The sequence below is a fragment of the Monodon monoceros genome, unplaced genomic scaffold (genome assembly GCF_005190385.1).
Source record: "Monodon monoceros isolate NGI ecotype Baffin Bay Population unplaced genomic scaffold, NGI_Narwhal_1 Super_Scaffold_7, whole genome shotgun sequence".
Lineage (NCBI taxonomy): Eukaryota > Metazoa > Chordata > Mammalia > Artiodactyla > Monodontidae > Monodon > Monodon monoceros.
Window position 1 is genome coordinate 78,438,507 of NW_021703784.1, and position 22,416 is coordinate 78,460,922.

At 38.8% G+C, this 22,416-nt stretch overlaps 1 protein-coding gene across 1 annotated transcript in view; it reads left to right on the top strand.

Moving 5' to 3' along the window:
- The window catches only part of LOC114887588 (hypoxia-inducible factor 1-alpha inhibitor-like), a 188,918-nt gene that overhangs the window by 106,408 nt on the left and 60,094 nt on the right, over positions 1-22,416 (top strand). Inside the window, 1 exon segment of the mRNA XM_029209385.1 lies at positions 17,154-18,184. Within this exon segment, the coding sequence (XP_029065218.1) occupies positions 17,154-18,184 (1,031 nt within the window).

Sequence of the window (22,416 nt, forward strand, 5' to 3'; positions counted from 1 at the left end):
TTTTTTTTTTTTTTTTTTTTTTTTTTTTTTTTTTGCGGCACACGGGCCTCTCACTGCTGTGGCCTCTCCCGCTGCGGAGCACAGGCTCCGGACGCGCAGGCTCAGAGGCCACGGCTCGCGGGCCCAGCCGTTCCGCGGCATGTGGGATCTTCCCCGACCGGGGCACGAACCCGCGTCCCCTGCATCGGCAGGCGGACTCTCAACCACTGCGCCACCAGGGAAGCCCTAGACAATTTTTAATTTCATTTATTGTGTTGTTCATCATTGTTTGTTTGCTCTTTAGTTCTTCTAGGTCCTTGTTAAATGTTTCTTGTATTTAATCTATTCTATTTCCAAGATTTTGGATCATCTTTACTATCATTATTCTGAATTCTTTTTCAGGTAGACTGCCTATTTCCTCTTCATTTGTTAGGTCTGGTGGATTTTTACCTTGCTTCTTCATCTGCTGTGTGTTTTTCTGTCTTCTCATTTTGCTTAACTTACTGTGTTTAGCGTCTCCTTTTTGCAGGCCGCAGGTTCATAGTTCCTGTTGTTTTGGTTGTCTGTTCCCAGTGGCTAAGGTTGGTTCAGTGGGTTGTGTAGGCTTCCTGGTGGAGGGGACTAGTGCTTGTGTTCTGGTGGATGAGGCTGCATCTTGTCTTTCTGGTTTGCAGGTCCACGTCTGGTGGTGTGTTTTGGGGTGTCTGTGGCCTTGTTCTGATTTTAGGCAGCCTCTCTGCTAATGGATGGGGTTGTGTTCCTGTCTTACTAGTTGTTTGGCATAGGGTGTCCAGCACTGTAGCTTGCTGGTAGTTGAGTGAAGCTGGGTCTTGAGATGGAGTTCTCTGGGAGATTTTCGCTGTTTGATATTACATGGAGCTGGGAGGTCTCTTGTGGACCAGTGTCCTGAAGTTGGCTCTCTCATCTCAGAGGCACAGCATTGATGCCTGGCTGGGGCACCAAGAGCCTTTCATCCACATGGCTCAGAATAAAAGGGAGAAAAGAAAAGAAAATAAAGAAAGAGAAAAAGAAAGAAAGAAGATAAAATAAGTAAAGTAAAATAAAATAAGGTAAAGTTATTAAAATAAAAAGTAATTATTAAGAAAAAAATTTATAAAAATTAAAAAAAAAAAACGGATGGACAGAACCCTAGGACAAGTGGTAAAAGCAAATCTATACAGGCAAAATCACACACAGAAACATACATCCTCACAAAAAGAGAAAAAGGGGGAAAAATATATATCTTTGCTCCCAAAGTCCACCTCGTCAATTTGGGATGACTCGTTGTCTATTCAGGTATTTCACAGGTGCAGGGTACATCAAGTTGATTATGCAGCTTTAATCCGGTGCTCCTGAGGCTGCTGGGAGAAATTTCCCTTTCTCTTCTTTGTTTGCACAGCTCCCAGGGTTCAGGTTTGGATGTGGACCCACTTCTGTGTGTAGGTCACCTGTGGGCATCTGTTCTTCGCTCAGACAGGACAGGGTTAAAGGAGAGCTGATTCAGGGGCTCTGGCTCACTTAGGCCGGGGGGAAGGAGGGGTACGGATCCGGGGCGAGCCTGCAGTGGCAGAGGCCCACGTGACGTTTCACCAGCCTGAGGCGCGCCGTGCGTTCTCCCAGGGAAGTTGTCCCTGGATCACAGGACCCTGGCAGTGGTGGGCTGTGTAGGCTCCCCGGAAGGGAGGTGTGGATAGTGAGCTGTGCTCGCACACAGGCTTCTTGGTGGTGGCAGCAGCGGCCTTAGCGTCTCATACCCGTCTCTGGGGTCCGCGCTGATTGCCGTGGTTCATGCCCGTCTCTGGAGCTCCTGTTGTAAGTGGTGCTCTTAATCCCCTCTCCTCGCGCACCAGGAAACAAACAGGCATGAAAAAATCTCTTGCCTCTTCGGCAGGTCCAGACATTTTCCCGGACTCCCTTCCGGCTAGCCGTGGCGCACTAGCCCCCTTCAGACTGTGTTCACGCCGCCAACCCTAGTCCTCTCCCTGTGCTCCGACCGAAGCCAGTGTCTCAGCTCCCAGCCCCGCCCCCCGCGGCGGGGGAGCAGACAAGCCTCTCGGGCTGGTGAGTGCTGGTCGGCACTGATCCTCTGTGCGGGAATCTCTCCGCTTTGCCCTCCGCAGCCCTGTTGCTGCGCTCTCCTCCGCCGCTCCGAAGCTTCCTGCCTCCGCCGCCCGCAGTGTCCGCTGGCGAAGGGGCCTCCTAGTGTGTGGAAACCTTTCCTCCTTCACAGCTCCTTCCCACTGGTGCAGGTACCGTCCCTATTCTTTTGTCTCTGCTTTTTCTTTTTTCTTTTGCCCTACCCAGGTACGTGGGGAGTTTCTTGCCTTTTGGGAGGTCTGAGGTCTTCTGCCAGTGTTCAGTAGGTGTTCTGTAGGAGCAATTCCACATGTAGATATATTTCTGATGTATTTGTGAGGAGGAAGGTGATCTCCACGTCTTACTCTTCCGCCATCTTTAAACTCTCCCCAGGCATGTGTATTTTTATAAAAAGCTGCAGGTAAGCCCCGGCGTGGGTGATGCCGGCTACCTCCAGGCTGCCTTCTCTTCTCAGTGTGCATTCTGCTAATGGTTAGATTGCAGTGGGAGTGATCCAGGCCTCCTTGTGCATTTTCTGATGAGGCTCTGTCCAAGGGTGATAAACCTATGTTTACTTTTACAATTGCAAACTTTTCTCATTTTTGTTGTTTACCTATCTTCCTGTTTTCCCAAACTCACCTGTGGTACTTAGTCCTGATAAAAGTTCTGAGGTTTACCATGCTTTCCTATTATTTTTATTTAAGGAAACAAGACTTTTTCTTTCCTTTCCTTTCCTTTTCTTCTCTGGGTCTTGCTTTTTTTTTTTTTTTTTTTACTCTACCTTGCTCTCAAATGTTGCTCCCCATGTCAGAACGGCTGAACTCAAACATTGCCAAAGAGAGTAGTTAAACATAAGTCTTTCCAGGTTAACTCTTGATTTATTATCTGATGAAGTCTTTTGCACTTTGAATTTAAAGCAAATAAAATCCTCAGAGAATCAGAGGGAAAGAATATAGTGTTAAATGACTGTTTTACAAGGATTCAAAAGGGAAAGATACTTTCAGAACCAGGCTAATGTGCACAGCTTATGAAGAAATACAGAGATTTAAGTGTTTTGTGTTTATTTCCATTTAAAAAATCAAAACAAAATGGGATCAAAGGGTTTGAATTTACTGTACATGAAAGAGCTTGTAGAACTGCCCTTGCATTTAGAGCAATCAGCTAGAGCACAACTTAAGTGGAACTGGATGTTTGAAAAAATCTATATGCTCACTGCAGAATGGTATGTTTGTGAGACTTGCTAAGTGCTTACGTTAATACATCCTGAAGTACTTTCTAATCAAACATATTATTGCATTACTTTCCACACTGTTGTAAGTTGGAAAGTTTCCTCATATGTTAGTGGTTTTTAAAAATGGCATATTAAGTCCTCATTGCAGATCCATTTCATCATCTCCCATTATTCTAAAACGTTTTGTTAGTTTCCACCAAACTTGTGGCTGGCCATTGTTATGCCTCGACATACCAGGCTGTCATTTTGAGGACAGTCATCTGTTGTCTGAACTTTGCAAATCAGGAAGTGTTATTTCCACAATTAGACCGGTGGCTATTGGTATATGTGTTGGAAGGGAGAATACCTGTGATGATGACAAATGGAAATACTTTCTCTCTGGAAGCTCAAATAATTTTTGTGAAGCCAAGCTCAAGGCCCATCCAACATATGTCTATAGTGACTTGTGGCTGAAATTTTACACCTGTTTATATTATACATGAATTGAGCCTGGTATCATGTGAATTGTTGATGGTGAAACTTGAAACCATGTGAAAATTATCCGGTTTCAGGTTTGGTTTCCAAAGCAAGACTCAGGCAATAGTTACAGAATATTCAACTGAACCTGGGTGAGTTTATATAATTCTCCTGGTTTAAACCCAGGGAAATGTTTGTCATCCTACCTAGCTATGACATAAAACTATGAAACAAAAAGGAAACATGATCATGAATGTCTAGGGAAATGTTTAACAGGGATCGGGGATAAACTAAAGAAGCTGGTAAACCCAAGGATGCTATAGAACACTGAGGGTGCAGCCATTACAGTCCCATACACTTTGAAACTTCCTGTTATTCCTTCAAGTGTCATCTTCTTTGTGAAACTTTCCTTGACCCCACAAATTAGCATTAGATAATTCTGTCCTCTGTGCTTCCAAAATATTTTATTTCCATCTATTATAAAAGTAGATACTTTTGGGGGGCAACTTTGTTTACTTCTTGTTCCCCCCACTCCTGCACTGTGGACTTCAGAAAGGCATAAACTTTTATTTGTATTCATCTTTGTGTTTCAAAAACCTAGTATAGTGCCTACCATGTAATAGTCAAGCAATATTTGTTGCATGAATAAATGACAGAATTGGTTGACTGTGTGTCATCATTTTTATTTAGCTGTTTGAGACATGAGTGTAAATAGAATTTCAAGCCATAAAAAGAGTGCAGAAATTCCTAAGAAATTGGCTTAGTGTTGTAAATAAGCTCCAGAACTTGGTAAATGTGGAGAAAACTTGAGGAGACCAAAGAATGAATTAAAATGAGTTGTTCTTAAAATCAAACTTTAGAAAACAGAGGCGAAGTCTATGAAGACCAAATGTAATCCAAAAGGAAACTTAGATGTGAAATGATGGGCTTTGATAAAGTGGGTCATGACCAGTTATTGGTTATCTCCACTAGGATAAAGCAAGAATAAATAGAGTAAGGATTAAGCAAGATATAAAAAAGCTATTACATCTTGCGATAGGTTACTATGGGGCATCAGAATATTTTCCTGCTTCAAACTTCATCTAATAATTGTCCACACTGCCATCAAAGGAATGATTCCAAATTCCAGGACTGAAGATACCTTTACATAGCTGAAAACCCCTCATTGAATATTTTTTACTTCCAGTATTATTTTCTAAACTTGCCTGAAAATAATAATTCCCCCAGGACACCAATAAACAACAGAGATTCCTGCTCATCCTCTGAATGAGAATCTTGGGAAGTGGGCGTTGAGAGTCTGCTTTTTAATAAAACATTTGGTTATTCTTATCCTTAAGCAAGTCTGGATTTATCTCCAGGATAAAGTGCCTTTTCCTTAGAAAAGCTCTCTAGGTCCACTCTCTTGTACATGGCCTCATTTGCCATGTACCCCCATAATGATCCAGTAATAGTAACATACTGTTTCTCTTTGCTATTTCTTTCCAAATACTATTATCTCTACTTAAATTCTGTCCACAATTTAAACCGACCTCAAATGACACTTTCTCGAAAACCTTTTTTCACCCTCCCAGAAAAAGTACTACACTTTATCACATCACATTCTCTTTATTTGTTCTTCATTTATATTTTTCTATATCAGGAGCTTCTTAAGATTAATAAATATGTCTAATTTATTTATATTATTGTCCAAGACCCAGCATAGTGCCTGGACATAATAGAGTATGTATATTTCTCATCTTCCATTGTGTACCAGATAGCTCTTCACCGTACATAGTTTGTCCTTTGTCAAGAACCATCCCATGTGAAGCCCCCTCCATGATGACTTTCTGCATGGCTTTAGACTTCCAGTGATAGCTCTTCTTTACAGTCATCCATAATTACCACATCCTGTTTGCTCCTCTCTTTTTTTTTTCTTTCTTTTTTTTTTTTTTTTAATGTATGTCTGTCTGACTAGAGTGCAAGTAGCTTCTGAGCAGGGAGAGCATACTGTGTTTTATTTTCATGTACCCCTGAGTTTGTGGTATTTCATAAACAGCCTGAAACTGTATATAATTTTCAAAAGTATGTGCCCCTTGGACTTCCCTGGTGTCGCAGTGGTTAAGAATCCGCCTGCCAACGCAGGGGACATGGGTTCAAGCCTTGGTCCAGGAAGATCCCACATGCCGCGGAGCAACTAAGCCTGTGCACCTCAACTACTGAGCCCGTGTGCCACAACTACTGAAGCCCATGTGCCTAGAGCCTGTGCTCTGCAACTAGAGAAGCCACCACAATGAGAAGCCTGTGCACCACAACGAAGAGCAGCCCCCACTTGCCGCAGCTAGAGAAAGCCAACGTGCAGCAACGATGACCCAACACACCCTAAATAAATAAATAAGTAATAAAATAAAAGATATTTTTTAAAAAAAAGTATGTGCCCCTTTTTTGGGAGAGAGAGCTCATAACTTGAATTACATTCCGAAGAGATGTACAACCTCAAATCATTTAAGAGCAACTCTTCTGAATTTGCAATAATAATGGTAAGAATAATTTATTTGTGCAGGATTTTACAATTTACAAAGAACTTCCTCATGCATTACCTATTCATTCTGTATAGCAGCCCTGAGAGGCAGCCGTGGCAGACATTCTTACCTCTATTGATCAAATAAGGAAACCAACACCCAGGGTGGTTAAGAGCCTCCACTGGAGAGTAAGTCTCATGACTCCAGAGCTGGAGTTCTTTCCACTATATGCACCAAATGGCTTCTTTCCATAAATACTGGTTTGTTTAATCTTCTTTGGACACATGGAGTAGGCTAAGCTCCTGCAAGCAGCAGACAGGCAGGTAAAACTTGAATTACCCTTTATACTTAATGAATGAGGTGAGTTACTTTACTCTCCCAGTCATTTGTCTCAGCGTCCTTCTTTTGTATAAAAGGAATTTCCTTTTCATGCTTTCATCCTAAATACAGATTAATTAGGAAAATCCCTGGACTCTCAACACCAGCATCTTCTTGTTCATCATTGAAAAACATTTGTTGAATGCATTTCATATGCAAGGCACTGCGCTTAGTGCTAACAACTGTAAATACATGAGCTGATACATGCAGACCATTGGACAATTAATACTAAAATAAATCAGCTGGTCCAGCCAGCATTAGGAAACTGCATCACTGAAATACTGTTTCAGTAATACTTAATGGACTGAGGGCCTTAAAGTGAACTATATATACCCTTTGAACTGGTAATTCTACTGCTAAAAATTGGTCTTATATAATTCTAAATCTAGAAAGCTCTTTATGTTCTAAGTAGCATTATTTAAAATGGTAAAAGAATGGAGACAATCTAAATCTCCAGCAATAGATCAATTGGTATTTAAATTTTGATTCATTACTTGTGGATGAACAATTGATCCTTAATCTTTTTTCTCCCCCAACACACTTGAGGGAATACAACATCTTTATCTATAGCATTGGCTCACCAATACAGAGATTCACAGCTGAAGTAGCAAGAAAAAAGAAATAAAACTAAAAATCTTTTATGAAGGACAGTAGGTATACATTGAAATGCACCTCATAAAGTTCTGCTACTCTCCTTCTGCCTGGGATAAGGAATATTCTTACTTTGTAGAAAATTCATGGTTCCTGACATTAGAAAATACTCATCTCTTGATTGCGACTATCCACTATTCCTGCTGGCTGTGCTCTTAGAAACAGGAGCTTCCCTTTCTTTGGGAAGTTGCTCTTCCCCAACTTCTTATAGTTTTAAGGGAGAGAGGGGTCTACCCCAACATAGCGACTGATCCAGATCCACCAGAGTCCTTCCCTGGGAGCCAAGAAAGCTCATTCCTCTGGGATTCTAAGTGGGAGGATGTCAAAGTACTCTCCCTCTTCTTACCACATTATGTGAATACTTCCTATTTGTAGTAATTGAGAAAAATACCTGATCAACCCCTGTTCTTCTAAGTTACATGAAAGAGCCTTTTTCTTCTAACATTTTTTTCTCTTAAGCTTATTCAGTTTGGATTTTTGTCACTAGCAAGTAAAAGATTCCTGAGTATAACAAGTTAATATGGATCCTACCAATACAAACACACTTATAACAAATTAAAATACACCAAAATTCCAAAATTTTATTCATAGGAAAAATACTGTATGGAACGGTTCCAAAGTAATGATTATTGATTTACTACAGATCAATTTTTCTCTCAATCTTCCTACATTTCTGTATTCCCTCCCAGATTTTCTGTAATAGGTATAAGCTTCATTTTAAACTGTAAACGGCAGCACTCACAATACACGTAGTCTGGCACCGTGGCAACCTCCCAGAAGAGGAAGGGGGCAAGAGAGGGAGAGATGTAGGCAGTTAGGTATAGACTGCTTACTGAAAAGTATATTGTTTCTTTTTCACTTCCACCAATTGCTCCTTGAGAAAATATGCTAAGTGCCACTGAAATGTTTAAGTTACATGCTGTCAGACATCTATAGCTGTCCTGAAGGTTAGTAGTGGAAAATGTTAAATCGACATTTGTTCCTGAGGAGTGTGTAGGTGTTTTATTGAGAGAGAATGTCAGATAAATAGAGGGAAAGGTTAAAAAAGAAGGCTTTCATTTTAATAAATAGCAAACAGTAAATATTTGGGTAAATCTTAACAGACTCATGCAGTGTTTTGACACCACTGGTATGAAACTGCCAAAAGAGGTACTTCCTGGGCCAGGGCAAAGATGGACCATCACAGCAAGCCATCTACAGTCTAATCCCAGTAGCCTATTGTTAGATAATATTTGACTACTACTTCAGGAGGAGTGAAATGGCTGTGATGATCTGTATATCCTCTTAGCTTTATCAGCAACTGACAGAGCCTTGAATATGGCAGACACCTTAGGTTATATTTCTTTATCTGAAAGGAGTCCCAGGTTCTGGAGTCCCGTGGTGTATAATAGTCATCCGCTGTAAAGCAAGTGAAGATAACAGAGCCTCCACAATAGACTGTAATAGGGTTAAAACTGGTGTTGGTTTCTGAGTAGGCAATTTGCTAGCAAAGCACAGGGCACTTAAAACTGAGCTGAGATTATAGTATCATTGGATTCAGTCTCATTGTCAAGAGATGGATGGAGCAGGGCTGTCCAGGAAAATGTAATAGTTAAAGGAATTATTAAAAAATTTAATCAGATTATGAATCATCTTTGGAAATTTGGACAGTAAATTTAGGCAGTCACATTTAACCCATTGAGATTGAGATTGAGAGATGACATGGCAAGTTGAAGGAAACATATTTTCTGGCCCCTCCCAGACCTGTGTTTCCAAGACATGTTCTTATGACAGATTATAATGTTAATTTGGTGATTGCAGACATTTGCCAAAATACTTCATTATTTGGCCCTGTGATAAGGAGATTAATTTAGCATAGACTTTCATCAGACCTTTATCATGCCTCACCTGGAGCTCTTCCCTAGCTGACTGTCTGACCTCTCAGACTCCATCTCTTAACCCTTCCAGTTCGCTTTCCCCACCACTATCAGCATGATCTTCAAAAAAAAAAAAAGTCTTATGAGAACTTGCTTCTATCCAAAAGAAAGAAAACAAGAACTGAGGAGCCAATTCTCTCTTTTAGTTTTCTGTTGCCTAGAAAATTGTCTTCTTCTTTATCCTGATATTATATCTCACCTCAACCTACCTGTCTGTACCACCTCTTGCTGCTCTTTACATGGCTCCCATCTTCATCAGCTACCTTAAATTTCCAAATGTTCCTTAATATGTCACAATTTTTCATGTCTCTGAGATTTTATTTGCATATGTTTTTCCTCTGATTAGAGTGTTTTTGCCTCCTTCATCGTCTGGGGAAGGTAGTGAATCATGAGGCGGGAGAGAAACATGGAAGAGTGTAGTGGAGAGCTGTTAAATATTGGTGGAGAATTTGCACTTTATCCTAAGGTCAGAAACTAGAGACTCAGATGATCTTGAATCAGAACACTTGGGGTGATAGCTGTCTGGAATTTCTTTCTCTTTTCAGGGATCTGGGATCTCTGGAAAGAAAAGGACTCCATAACAGACCCTGACAACACAGTGCTATAATTCCCCTGATAAAAAAAATCTCCACTTTACAAATGAGGAGACTGAGAACCACACAGTTGTGCCTAGAATCTTGTGACTGGTAAATCCGTTATACCATGCTGCATCTAGACTACCTCAAGTATCCCATCTCAACTGCTTCTTGACACTTTGCTTGTGCAGGTGCTTTAACATCTGTCAAGTGGTGTTGTAACTTACAAGCTTGCAATTTTTTCTCCCTCTTTAAGTTGAAGTCTACAAGAATATGTCATTCAAGTTTATTGCCACAGTGCCTGGCACATTATAGGCAAGACAAAAAAAAATTGTGGCATGACTCATAAGTAGAAGAAAACTTGGTCTGAAAGCACTTTTTCGTCATTGCATCCACAAAATATATTGTGTTCTACCCAAATTGGTACTGAGGATGGCCCTATTTACTATTTTTATTTATAATCTAGATGACAGAATGGTGACCAGCAATACTGTTATAGCTAATAATATTTTGCCTGACTTCAAAAGAAAAGGATTTATATTTAAAATATCTTAGGAATTTGAGAAATGTGAAGATGTGATTCAATACTGTTTATAATTACTATGTAAAGAAAAGAAAAATAATCTCTGAATGTATATTACACAGGACAAGCTTTAAGAAGATCCCAGAAAAGAATTTGTAGATCATTTTGGATCATAAGCAAAATATGAATTCATAATCTTCATACTTTATTGGGTTTTTTTTTCATTTTTTTAACTGATTTTTTTTTTCCTTCTATTTTTTGGCTGTGCCACGCATGCGGGATCTTAGTTCCCCAACCAGGGATCGAACCTGCGCTCCCTGCAATGCAAGCGGGGTATCTTAACCACTGGATCTCCAGGGAAATCCCCATGCTCTATTGTTAATTAAGTAAAACACATGTAAATTGGTAATGAAGTATAAAGTTATCTGGATTGTTTGTGGTTCTTAGATGACTGAACCTCTATCTATAGTCTATGACTTAAACAACATATAAAAACTTGAAAAACACCCATTGATAAAGGAAAAAGGTGGGTAAGCTGTGATAAAAATTGACATCTAATATGGATTAGGCATGTTGTTATAAATGATTTATGCATTGTCACATTTGATCCTCACAGCAACCCTTTGAGAAGGTTGAGTAAACTGGGTCTCAAATAAGTTGCTCATCCAATTAGTCAATGGAAGAGCCAAGACTCTCATCCAGAACTGAGTCCAATTCCTATAACCTTTACCCAGTACCACACTGCCTTCAGAAGAAATTTGATTTCTGTGTCCTAGAGAAAATAATATTACGAGGGCCTATGAATATTATAAGGAGTATATATTTACACATAATATGAGAGTCCCGGCTTCCATCAAAGCCTGGACATGAGACCACCCGGTTATAAGTTTCAGTTAGGTCATTTGAAGAGGACACTAGAATATATTGCCTTGGAACGTGGTGGAGTCTTCTTGGGAGATCAGATAAAGAAAGTTTTAAAGGGCTGCAGCTTTCTCTCTGGAGGTGAAGTAGTCATAATGATGAAAGTCTCATTTCAGCCTTAACTTTTGATTTCAGGTAAACAGGGTACTAAGTGCCGATCGAGCATCTTTAGAGGCTCCAGGGAAGGCAGCAGTTAGTACTGCTCTGCTGTATAGGGTAGCAGGACTTCTGTTGGAACAGCTGTTTGTTGATCCAGCTGACATTCTCTTTCATCCACCCATCCATTGTTCTCCTTAAACAATAGCGAGATACAAATGTGAGTCTAACTCACTCTAATGAAAAGGCTAGAGTTTCTTTCCCTATAAATATTTTCAAAAGCCTTGATGATTCATGAGATTTGCACAAATACATTTAGAGCTGAAAGTAAGTGTATAAGGCATTTGGAGAATACTCTGCCCCTGGCATAACAGGGAGAGGAGGGATCCTACATTAAAAATAACTCTGCTTGTACTTTTAAGGCAAACATGCTCTTCATTACTGTCCTCCCTACCCAACTCCCCCCTGGAAAAAATAAACATTATCCAAAACAAAACCTGACAGAAAAGACGACAGCTTCTTGGGTGGGCATGAATGCAATCTCGCCTGAAGCCAGGGGTATACACAAGATGACCTTTAAAATTTCCTTTCAACCCCATTATTCACTGGGTTTATCTAAACATTGTTTATGAAGGAAGATAAAATATGGATGAGTTTTCAAATGAAGAAAGCAGCAAAGACTTACTGACTCTTGTCTTGTTGCAAAAGGGAAATTGGATTTGTACCTTCATCTCCTGCATTTCTCATTTATTTCATTCGGGCATGCGGGGGATGTTAGCAAGTATCAAATTCGCCTGTGAAACTCAGCTTGTACAATAAAAACATGATGGCTTCATCTCTTTTGCTCTGCAGAATCTACATTTTCATTTCAAGTTAGTAGTCATTCTTGATACTTCTCCCTTAGAGAAGATTCCAAACTTTAAAAAAATCTCCCTCTGGGCATCTTTCTTTTAGAAATGCTTCTGAAAAGAGGAGCTCAAAGTAAATATGAGATTTGACTCAAACACCTGTGGTTTTCCCAAACATTTTCCAAGGTATCCTATCACAAAACCTAATTAAAAAAAGTTTTTTTTTTTATTCCTTGTCTTTCATCTAGACACTGAAACCCACTCATTTAGGGCTGTTTCTTACCATTCAGGATGCAGCTTGAATGCCACCTCTTCAAAGATCTTCCTGACCACCCCAACCTAAAGTAGCCACTCATTCACTAACTGTCACACCCCATTGTTCCAAATCTCTACCTTGAACTTGTTACCATCTTATTTATTTAATGCTCAGTTGGAATGTGTTCCATAATGAGCAGAGGTTAAGTTAGGTTTACTCACCTCTCTATACCCAGCAGTTACAAGAGCTTACAAAGAGTATGTACCCAATTAATATTTGTTGGATGAATGAATGTATGGTGCCCTCAACAGGAAATACACTGCAAATGTCCATGAATAATTTCATATTATACAAATAACATATGTTTGGAGAAATATAGATACATATTAATTACTTGGCATCAAGTTTGTGTTGATTGATAACGGTAAGAAAGGTTGAAAAAGCACAAAATTGGGGTGGATTTTCCCAAGATAGAACATATTAAGGTAAAATGTAAGGGTTTATTCTGGCATTGCCTCTTTATTTCAGCAGAACTGCTTTCCTTACAGAAAAACTCAGTAAGAATAAGTTCTTGGCATCCTTGCTGGCTTCAAAGGTTGGATGATCTCTTTTGTCTCCTTTTGAGATCCCTATCCTGTTTCTCCATCTAGTTGACATCTCCTTGAACCCAGATTTTTTTTTTTTTTTTTGGCCACAGTGTGCTGCATGCAGGATCTTAGTTCCCTGAACAGGGATCAAACCCTCACCCCTTGCTGTGGAAGTGTGGAGTCTTAACCACTGGACTGCTGGGGAAGTCCCAGATTTCTTGATTTTAAACACTATTCTTGGGTTGGACACCATTTCTTTGAACACATCTTTGTTCCATTTTTCAGTTAAAAATTGTTCATACCCCTTGAAGTGTGTCTGCTCTTAGCCAATTTGGGTAACGGACTAAGCAGACCTGCTTTGGCTGCCTGAGCCCTATCTTAGCCTCCCTCTGCCAGCAACCAGAGACTGAGAGCCCTGAGTTTTTCTTAAGTCCTTACAGTTCTCAAGTCTTTTAAATTATCCTTCTTCTTAGATGATCACTCCTTCCATTTTCATCCTCGCTCCCACATCTGTCTCTGCTCATTCCATTTGACTAGCTTGCCATGTTCTATCAATCGTCAGGTTTTAAATTGTCCCCAATCTGCAGGACGAAAAACAGTTTGGAAATCAAGCTATAGCTTTAATATCTGTCTTAATTGGAGCCTATACAAATTGTATTTACTCTGTTTATATTCACAGTGTATTTTAAAATTTATTGGCATCAGCATTAAGTATGCTTGGAAGACTTCCCTGAAGATAAAGTAGAAATTTTGTATTTCTCAAACTGGGCTTCAAATTGAACATTTCAGTAATGGTAATGATTTTTACATTCCTGAAAAAGCTACTTGATTTTTTCTAAAATTTATGACTGGTGACACCCTTAGCATTAACATTTAATGGAACAGAGTTACAGCCAAGTGTATCTTTAGTTGCACAACCAGGATTGATGAGGGGAAAAGTAAAATAACTTGATCATGGCATTTGAAGTCTTCCAATAGTTGACTGAAAGCTCTATTAAATTACATTTTTAAAAACTTGAATTTATGTAAGTATAGAAATATAATTACATAACAATCCTTTGTTCATTTTAGAAAATTTAGAAAGTACAGTTAAGGGAAACACATAAACTCACACACTCCCATCTTCACTTTCAAGCAAGGTTTCACTATTCTGCTAAGATTCTTCCTCAGCCACCAGGACAATTGATTGGCCTTGTCACAGATATATTACACTTTCCCTGTCTTTGCTCAGATTGTTCCCGCAACATGAAAAAAACCCTTTAAATCCCTTCTCTTTTTGAAATCATAATTACTATTCAGAGTCTAACTCAAATGCTACCTTCTTTATCAAAATTGCTCATGTCATTTCAGAAGAACCCAATTCTTCCTTCCTCCCCTGTAAACAATCAACTTAGCTCATCCCTCAGACTTTTGAATCTCCTGTGAATTGGTAGTTGGACCTTGTGGTTTGAGAAGATTTAGGTTAGATTTATTTTATTTTTTGATGGGGCTATTTGGATCAGGAGGCCCATGTTATCATTTTCTTTCTCTTTTTATAATTTAGCTGTAATTGATTCTCAATGCCTAGATCCATTAATAATTAGGCGATGTCAAATGATGATATTCTAATTCAGTTTTCCTTCTGTATTATTAGTTGGAATACTTTTATTAAGGAAAACTTTCCTCTTACAGATGACTCTCAATTTTAAAAGATCATTCAGTGTTAAAATTCTATCTAGATGATCTGTACTATTAGATAAAATGAGAGAAGGTATCTAAAAAGAGACTCCTAACAGTAAGCCATTGTATTTTCCATAAACAAATGTTCTATCCTTGTTTTATTCTTCTTTTTCAGAGAACAATAATTTTAAATCTTTTCCATGTCTCTACTTATTGCACCTTGGAAATATCACCCAGTCTCATTATTTTAAATACAATTTATGTGTCAATAATTCCCAAATTCCTGGATTTGGATCCTGTCTGGATCTTTTCCCCAAATTCCTGTTTCATGTACCCAAATATTTACTTGGCTCTTGGCATCTCTACTTAGATGTCTAACAGTTATCTCCTACTCAACATTTCCAAAACTCAACTCCTGATATTCCTCTATCCCTAAACCTTCTATGCTCAGTTTTTTCCATTTACTAGTGGCAACTCCTTTCCTTCAGTTGATCAGGCAAAAAATTCAGAGTCACGTATAAGTCCCCTCTATCTTTTATATCCCCTGTTGGCCATTGATTAAAAATATATCCAGAATATAAATATTTCTCACTTTCTTCACCACTGCCATCTTGGTTCAATCACCATCATCTCTTATTTGAATTATTATAATAGACTCCAAAGTATTCTACCTACTTTTGTTCTTAACTCCTACAGTCTAATGCAAGATGTTGAATCATGTCACACTTACACTAAAAGCTCTGTATTACCTTCTCATCTCACTCAGGGTAAAATCCAAAGTCCTTGCAGTGGTTAATAATCTCCTCTCCTACTATTACAACCACATTAAGCTCCTTATTTTTCCTTTAGCAGACAAACCACCACCTTCTCGGGGCCTTTACATTTTTTATTCCTTCTGCCAGGAAGGCCCTTTTTCAGATTTTATATGTGTTTTACTTTTACCTCCTTCATTCAAGTGTTAACTTTTTAGTGTCTCCTTCACTTGTAATATCACCTTCAGTTGTCATCTTCTAAAAAAGATTTATTTACTTATATTGTTCATATTCTGTTTCCCTCATTAGATCATAAGATCCAAGAGGGAAGGAGATTTTGTTTTGTTCACTATTTTACCCCTTTCTCTTAGAAGAGTGTCTGCCAGTAGTTAATAGTTATTTGTAGATTTAACACATTAATTCTGAGCTTGTTACTTCTTATGATCTTTCATTTCTTATTTTCTATTTTTCAGTTTTAGAATGTTCATTTGGCCAGTTTTTATAAATTATAATCCTCTTTTAAAATTCTTTCTCTTTTCTTCTACTTTGTCCAATTTTTTTGTAACTTTCTTAAACGTATGGGTCATAGTTACTGAAAAGTCCCTGTTGAATAACTCTAATATCTGAATCATCTGTAGGTCTATTTCTATTGCCTGTTTTCTTTTTTTTTTTTTTAACTTTTCAATCATTTGATTCTGTGGGTTTTGTTTTTGTTTTTGCATATCTCATCACTTTTGGCTTGATGGATGAAACATTTTAGGGACTCTTTTGATGGACATTTCTCTAAAGCATGTTAAGGTTTTTTCGTCTGGTACACAGATGGCTAGCAGATGACTATGGTCCTGGTCAGACTTAGTTTTAGGCTTTGTCAAGATAGGTCTATTTAAATTTTGCCCTTACATGTAGTACATAGTCCTCACTTCTAGAATATGGCACTTAATCCTAGGATGGCACCCTTCTGAGGTGAAAGCTGAGAAATACTAAAACTTTTGCAAATGCTTCTTTACTTCCATAGGGATTAAACTTTAATTTTTGTTTTCTTTGTGTGGCTACTGAGATTCATTCTTAAGCCTCCCATTTGCTGTTTTATTCTGGGTTATTTGGACTCTCACTCTATAAATAATATAATAGAATTTACATATTATGTATATATATTTATAACATATATTATTTTTATATATTTATGTAGTTTAGGAATCAGTCAGCAGTTGGGAAAGGGGGATTTGAATGTAGAATTTTGGGTTTCTTCTTTGAACTTCCTCACTCTCCAGGCTTTTCCCCTTCAAATGCTAATTCTTTGGGCAGCCCTGAACTCCATCTTCTATTTTTCAGTTATCTTCTGTTCTTTTACTTTGTTTCTGGTCTTTGCTTATGCTAATTAAATACTGTTTTCATTTCAATAACCAGCATAGTAAATTTTATAAGTGGTAGGGTATTTACTCTCATCTCTTTTTCAAAAAGTTTCTTAGAACTTACTACATATTTATTTTTTCCATATGTATTTAAAAATAATCTCTCCAGTTTCTTTTTAAATTTTTGAATTCTTCATGCAATCACAGTAAATTAAGCTTACCAGTTGCTGTTTTATTTTGGGTTACTTGGACCCTCACCCTAAATATAATATATAACATAACATAACATAACATAAATGTAGTTTAAGAGTCTGTCAGCTGTTGGGAAGGGGGGATTTGAATATCAACTTTTGGGTTTTGCAAGCCAAAATTTAATGTTAATATGCATTATGTATTAAGAATGGCTACTGAGGGCGGCGACTGCGGTGGAGGCTGCAGCCTCAGGCTCTGGAGAACCCCAGGAAGAGGCCAAAGCCCCTGGCCCCGCCTGGGATGAGTCCCAACTACTCAGTTATACCTTCCCGACCTGGCCCATCCCGCATCTCAGTCAGAGCAACCCTGGGGCAGAGGAGCTTATGGAGAATGAGGAGCCTGTAGTGCTGACAGACACAAATCTTGTTTATCCTGCCCTAAAATGGGGCCTTGAATAACTGCAAGAAAATATTGACAACAGAGACTTCTCTGTGTACAGTGCCAGCACCCACAAGTTCTTGCACTATGATGAAAAGAAGATGTCTAATTTCCAGAACTTTAAGCTGAGGTCCAATAGGGAAGAAATGAAATGTCATGAGTTTGTTGAGCAACGGCAGAATATACAGCAGTGAGGAGGTGAAGAGAGGTCGTATCTGCAGCAAACACTCAATGACACTGTGAGCAGGAAGATTGTCATGGACTTCTTGGGTTTCAACTGGAACTGGATTAATAAGCAACAGGGAAAGCGTGGCTGGGGGCAGCTGACCTGTAACCTGCTGCTTATTGGCATGGAAGGAAATGTGACACCTGCTCACTATGATGAGCAACAGAACTTCTCTGCTCAGATAAAAGGCTACAAGCGATGCATTTTGTTCCCTCCGGGTCAGTTTGAGTGCCTCTACCCATATCCTGTTCATCATGCATGTGACAGACAGAGCCAGGTGGACTTTGACAATCCTGACTACAAGAGGTTCCTCAATTTCCAGAATGTGGTTGGTTACGAAAGAGTGGTTGGCCCTGGTGATGTTCTTTACATCTCAATGTACTGGTGGCATCACACAGAGTCATTACTAAATGGGGGCATTACTGTGTACTTCTGGTATAAGGGGGCCCCCATCCCTAAGAGAACTGAATATCCTCTCAAAGCCCATCAGAAAGTGGCCATAATGAGAAACATTGAGAAGATGCTTGGAGAGGCCTTGGGGAACCCACAAGAGACTGTTCCCGGGACTCCCCTGGTGGCGCAGTGGTTGAGAGTCCGCCTGCCAATGCACAGGGGACACGGGTTCGAGCCCTGGTCTGGGAGGATCCCACATGCCACGGAGCAGCTGGGCCTGTGCGCCACAGCTGTTGAGCCTGAGCTCTGGAGCCCGCAAGCCACAGTTGCTGGGCCCACGTGCCACAACTACTGAAGCCCATGTGCCCTAGAGCCTGCATGCTTCAACTACTGAGCCCACGTGCCACAACTACTGAGCATGCATGCTGCAATTACTGAAGCCTGGGCACATGGAGCCCGTGGTCTGCAGCAGGGAAGGCCACCGCAATGAGAGGCCCGCACACCGTGGTGAGGAGTGGCCCCCACTCGCTGCAACTAGAGGGGGCCTGCGCACAGCGACGAAGACCCAATGCAGCCTAGATAAATAAATAAATACACATGTTAATTTTCTCCTTTAATATGTAAATTCAAGAGATTTTGACTTAACTATCAAAAAAATTCATATATCCAAAATTTATAAAATTATGTTACCTTAATGAAAAAAATGTGTTTTTTAATATGCTTTTTCAAATGGGCTCATACCGTGTTTAATATTTTTATAACCTATAATACTTTTGCACTTAACAGTTTAATGTAGGTATATTTCTTGTTTATAAATACAGTCCTACATTACAGGTGACTACATAGTATAGTATTATATGTATAGATACCATAATGTGTCATGTTGGAAATTTAAGTTATGTGAGTTTCTAACTATTAAACACTTTTTTAAAGACATTATTCAAGGATGTTTTGAATAATTTTGCAACCTGAAATTTACAAAGTATTTTACTGATTTAGAGAGAAAAGATTATTCACAGTCACACAAATATTTAATTTCTTCCTTTTCTTTCTCAATCATAGCATATGCAATTTTATTGTCAATATTTCAAAACGTTGCAAATTTCCTACACATCCCTAATTCATGATAGTCCATTTAAGAATTAGTAGGCACGCATGGCTACTTTTTTCCTGAGAAAATTTTATAATTATACATGTTGGTTCGGCTTGAAATGATAGAATTTCCATGTATTCTTGTTCTTAACAGAAGAAGAGAATTGAGGGGCAGTCAGAGAGGAAGAATAAGAGGGGCTGTGGAAAACACCCTTTATGTAAAGTAAAGTAAAATGGGGTGAGGTCACCATCAAAGAATCTTTCCTCCTTAAGAGAGTTCATCCTCTTAGAAGCTGTTTGTACCTCAGGTTATCATCTCTATCTTTCACTTGTCCAAATCTTTTTATAGAAGGTCATTTCTAGAATACCTTAAGTTAGGTAGTTAAATAGTATGGAACTTTCTGGAAGAAATATGTATAACTTCTGAGATAAACTGAAGATAACAATTGGTCAGTGAGCACCAGGATTGTAAAAACAGACTATGTCACTAAAATCATATGCTTTTGAAAAATATTTCAGTCTTTCTCTACACTGTGGAAAGTGTATATAGCCTTTGAAATCAGAGAGACCTAGATTCATTGTCACAGATCTGCAGTTACAACACTTAAACTCCTTGAGGTTCAGTTGCTGGAATTTTAAGATGAAGGTAATAATACTTACCTTGCAAAAGGAACGTGGAAACTAGAAAAAAAACATATGAAAAGTTCTTTGTATAGTATGGGGCTATAGTACTCTGTAGGTACTCTGTAAATGGTAATCAATTACTGTGATAGCATTTTTGCTGGTAATAATAATAAGATATTTTTAATATGTATAGTTTACAGACTAGAAAATGTTCAGACTTTTAACTTTTTAAGTATTTATATTACTCATCTAGCTACTATTTGCTTATACTCATTAGTATTCGTCCTGGAGACTGTCCTGGCATAGTAGATTATTGATGACAGTGCTTCCTGTTCTACTTTTTGTCTGGGAGCAAGATTAATTTATATGCTGATTAATTTGGGGGGCTGCTCACCTTACTCCTCTGCCTTTGTCATAGATCTCATTTGTTTGTAATCAATTTTTCTTAACCTTTATATACCCAAGGAGATGGCACATGAATACATCACCTACTTGCTTCATACTTTCATTCATAAGACAAACAGCTAATGGATAGAATGTTAAAAAAAAAAGATAAATTATGACTTCTTTTGGTATCAAAACAGTTTCTTTCAAACTTGCAAAGATTAGTTTTGTGAAAATTCTTACCACTGATATCATGTGTATATAAATGAAAATATGGATGCAATGTATATTCATGGGTCATTAAATAAGTATGTATGAAACTAGGAGGAAGCATAGCATAAAAAGTATTTTTCCCTGAATAAATTGTATATATAAATTTAAGGTAAAGAGAGGTCCTCTCAGAATGAATGTATATTTTTTTCTAGTTCAGACCTACTACTTAGCTTGTCTAAGTTCTGGGATGCATTCCTATCATGATACCTTTCAACCCTGAAATCTATGATTGTAACACTGTTGAAATTATTTTTTAAAGAGTAATCTTATTATATGAGTTAACAAACAGTTGCCCTTGAGTGGTAGGGCAAGGATGTGGTATTACAATAACTGATATCTTGAGAGGCTAACGTATTTCATAGTGGGAATGTCTGTAGCTCAATAATGACCATGATTCTGAGCTTTTAAAATGACATTAGAACGTCACAATTTTTTCTAAGTCATCCAGTTGTCCAGTGAATAATTATCAACCATTCTCAGAATTAGTGTATTTCTCCCTATTTTTGTCACTAAAGTTTTATTACTAGATGCAATGACAAAAGACCATTCAGGGAAGCGGAAGAGTTACCTGATGGTAATTAAGAAGAAAGAATAAGAGTAAGGAAAGTAAGAAGGAAGAGAGGGAGGGAGAAAGACAAAGATGAAGGAAGGAAGGGAGGGAGGGAGGGAGGGAGGGAGGAAGGAAAAAAGTAAAAAATGGAAAGAGGTAAAAAAAAAGAATAAAGGAAGGAAAAATTTAACAACCATTCTTTACTATGTCTCAGTCTAAGGGTTAACACCTGACATTGGATCCTCACAGCATTCTGAGTTAGGAATTTCCACCATTTTATAGATGCATACCTGTGTGGTACCCATAGAAGGAATGTTTGATTCCAAGGGGTCACAGATACACTGAGCATGAAGTTATGCCAAAGCCTTCACACCTTGTTTCTTCACTGGTTTGTGTTTTGGGCTTTATTTCCTGTCTTTGCTGGTTAACCATCATGAGCACACTCTGTGGTCTAATTTTAGCCACAAGGGTTTAATGTTACTGTTAACTACAGACAGCTAGGCAATTAGGTAATTTTGTTTCTCTTGTGGCAGCCTGTCAGGGTAGTGCTGATAAAGCCACTCTAGCTGGAGGTCACTCACTCACCAAGGGCTCCAATCATTTATCTTGTTGTGTACAAGCTACTTTAACTGAAAACACAAAAACAAAGAACCAGAGTACCATTGTGTGTGAGACTCTGGCTCAGGACCTAGACTGACTGGGTTTGAATCTCAATTCTGCTACTTTTACTAGATGGGATATCCTTTGGGAAATGGCTTAACCTTTCTATACCTCAGGTTTTCTCTTCTCTAAAATGAGGATCATAATAATATTTATATCACAGAGTGCTTCTAAGTATTCAAGGAGTTAATATGTAAAAATGTCCAGGCACATAACAAATGGTTTATAATTATTGCTGTTATTATTGCTTTTATTATTATCCATGAAGTTAATTCTAGCTTTGAATTCAGTAATTCTAGATGATGTCCCATCCATACACTTGCTACTGCCTTCCTGAACCTTCCCTGAATTCTAAGCACATCCACCCCCTTGTTCTTGCAGGAGGTCACTGTCTTTGTGTGTTGCTGCTCCTTATGCTGGGAATTAATTCCTAAATCATATTCGGCTCAGTAGAAGTCTTCTCCATATAGTTAGCTATGTCCTCCACCCCACCCCAAAGAAGGCAGATTAGTCACTCCTATACATCCCTATCATGACTCATCGTTGTATACATTGTAAATACTGTCAACATCCCTCAGCCACTGGCCCCTTCTCATATATGCTGCATCTGAAAGCTCTTTGAGGACAGGAACTACATCTGGCTCTTTCTGCCTTCTGGGCACATATCACGGTGCTTGGTACACAGAGGGCTGGCAGTAAATGTCAAAAGAGTAAATGAGCTTACCACTTGGAGGGCAGCAATCCAGGAGAGATAAAGTGAATAAAGCCTAGGTACCCAGGGAAAGTAGGTATGCAGCCATGGCAAAGGTTCATGAGAACAGTTATTGGCC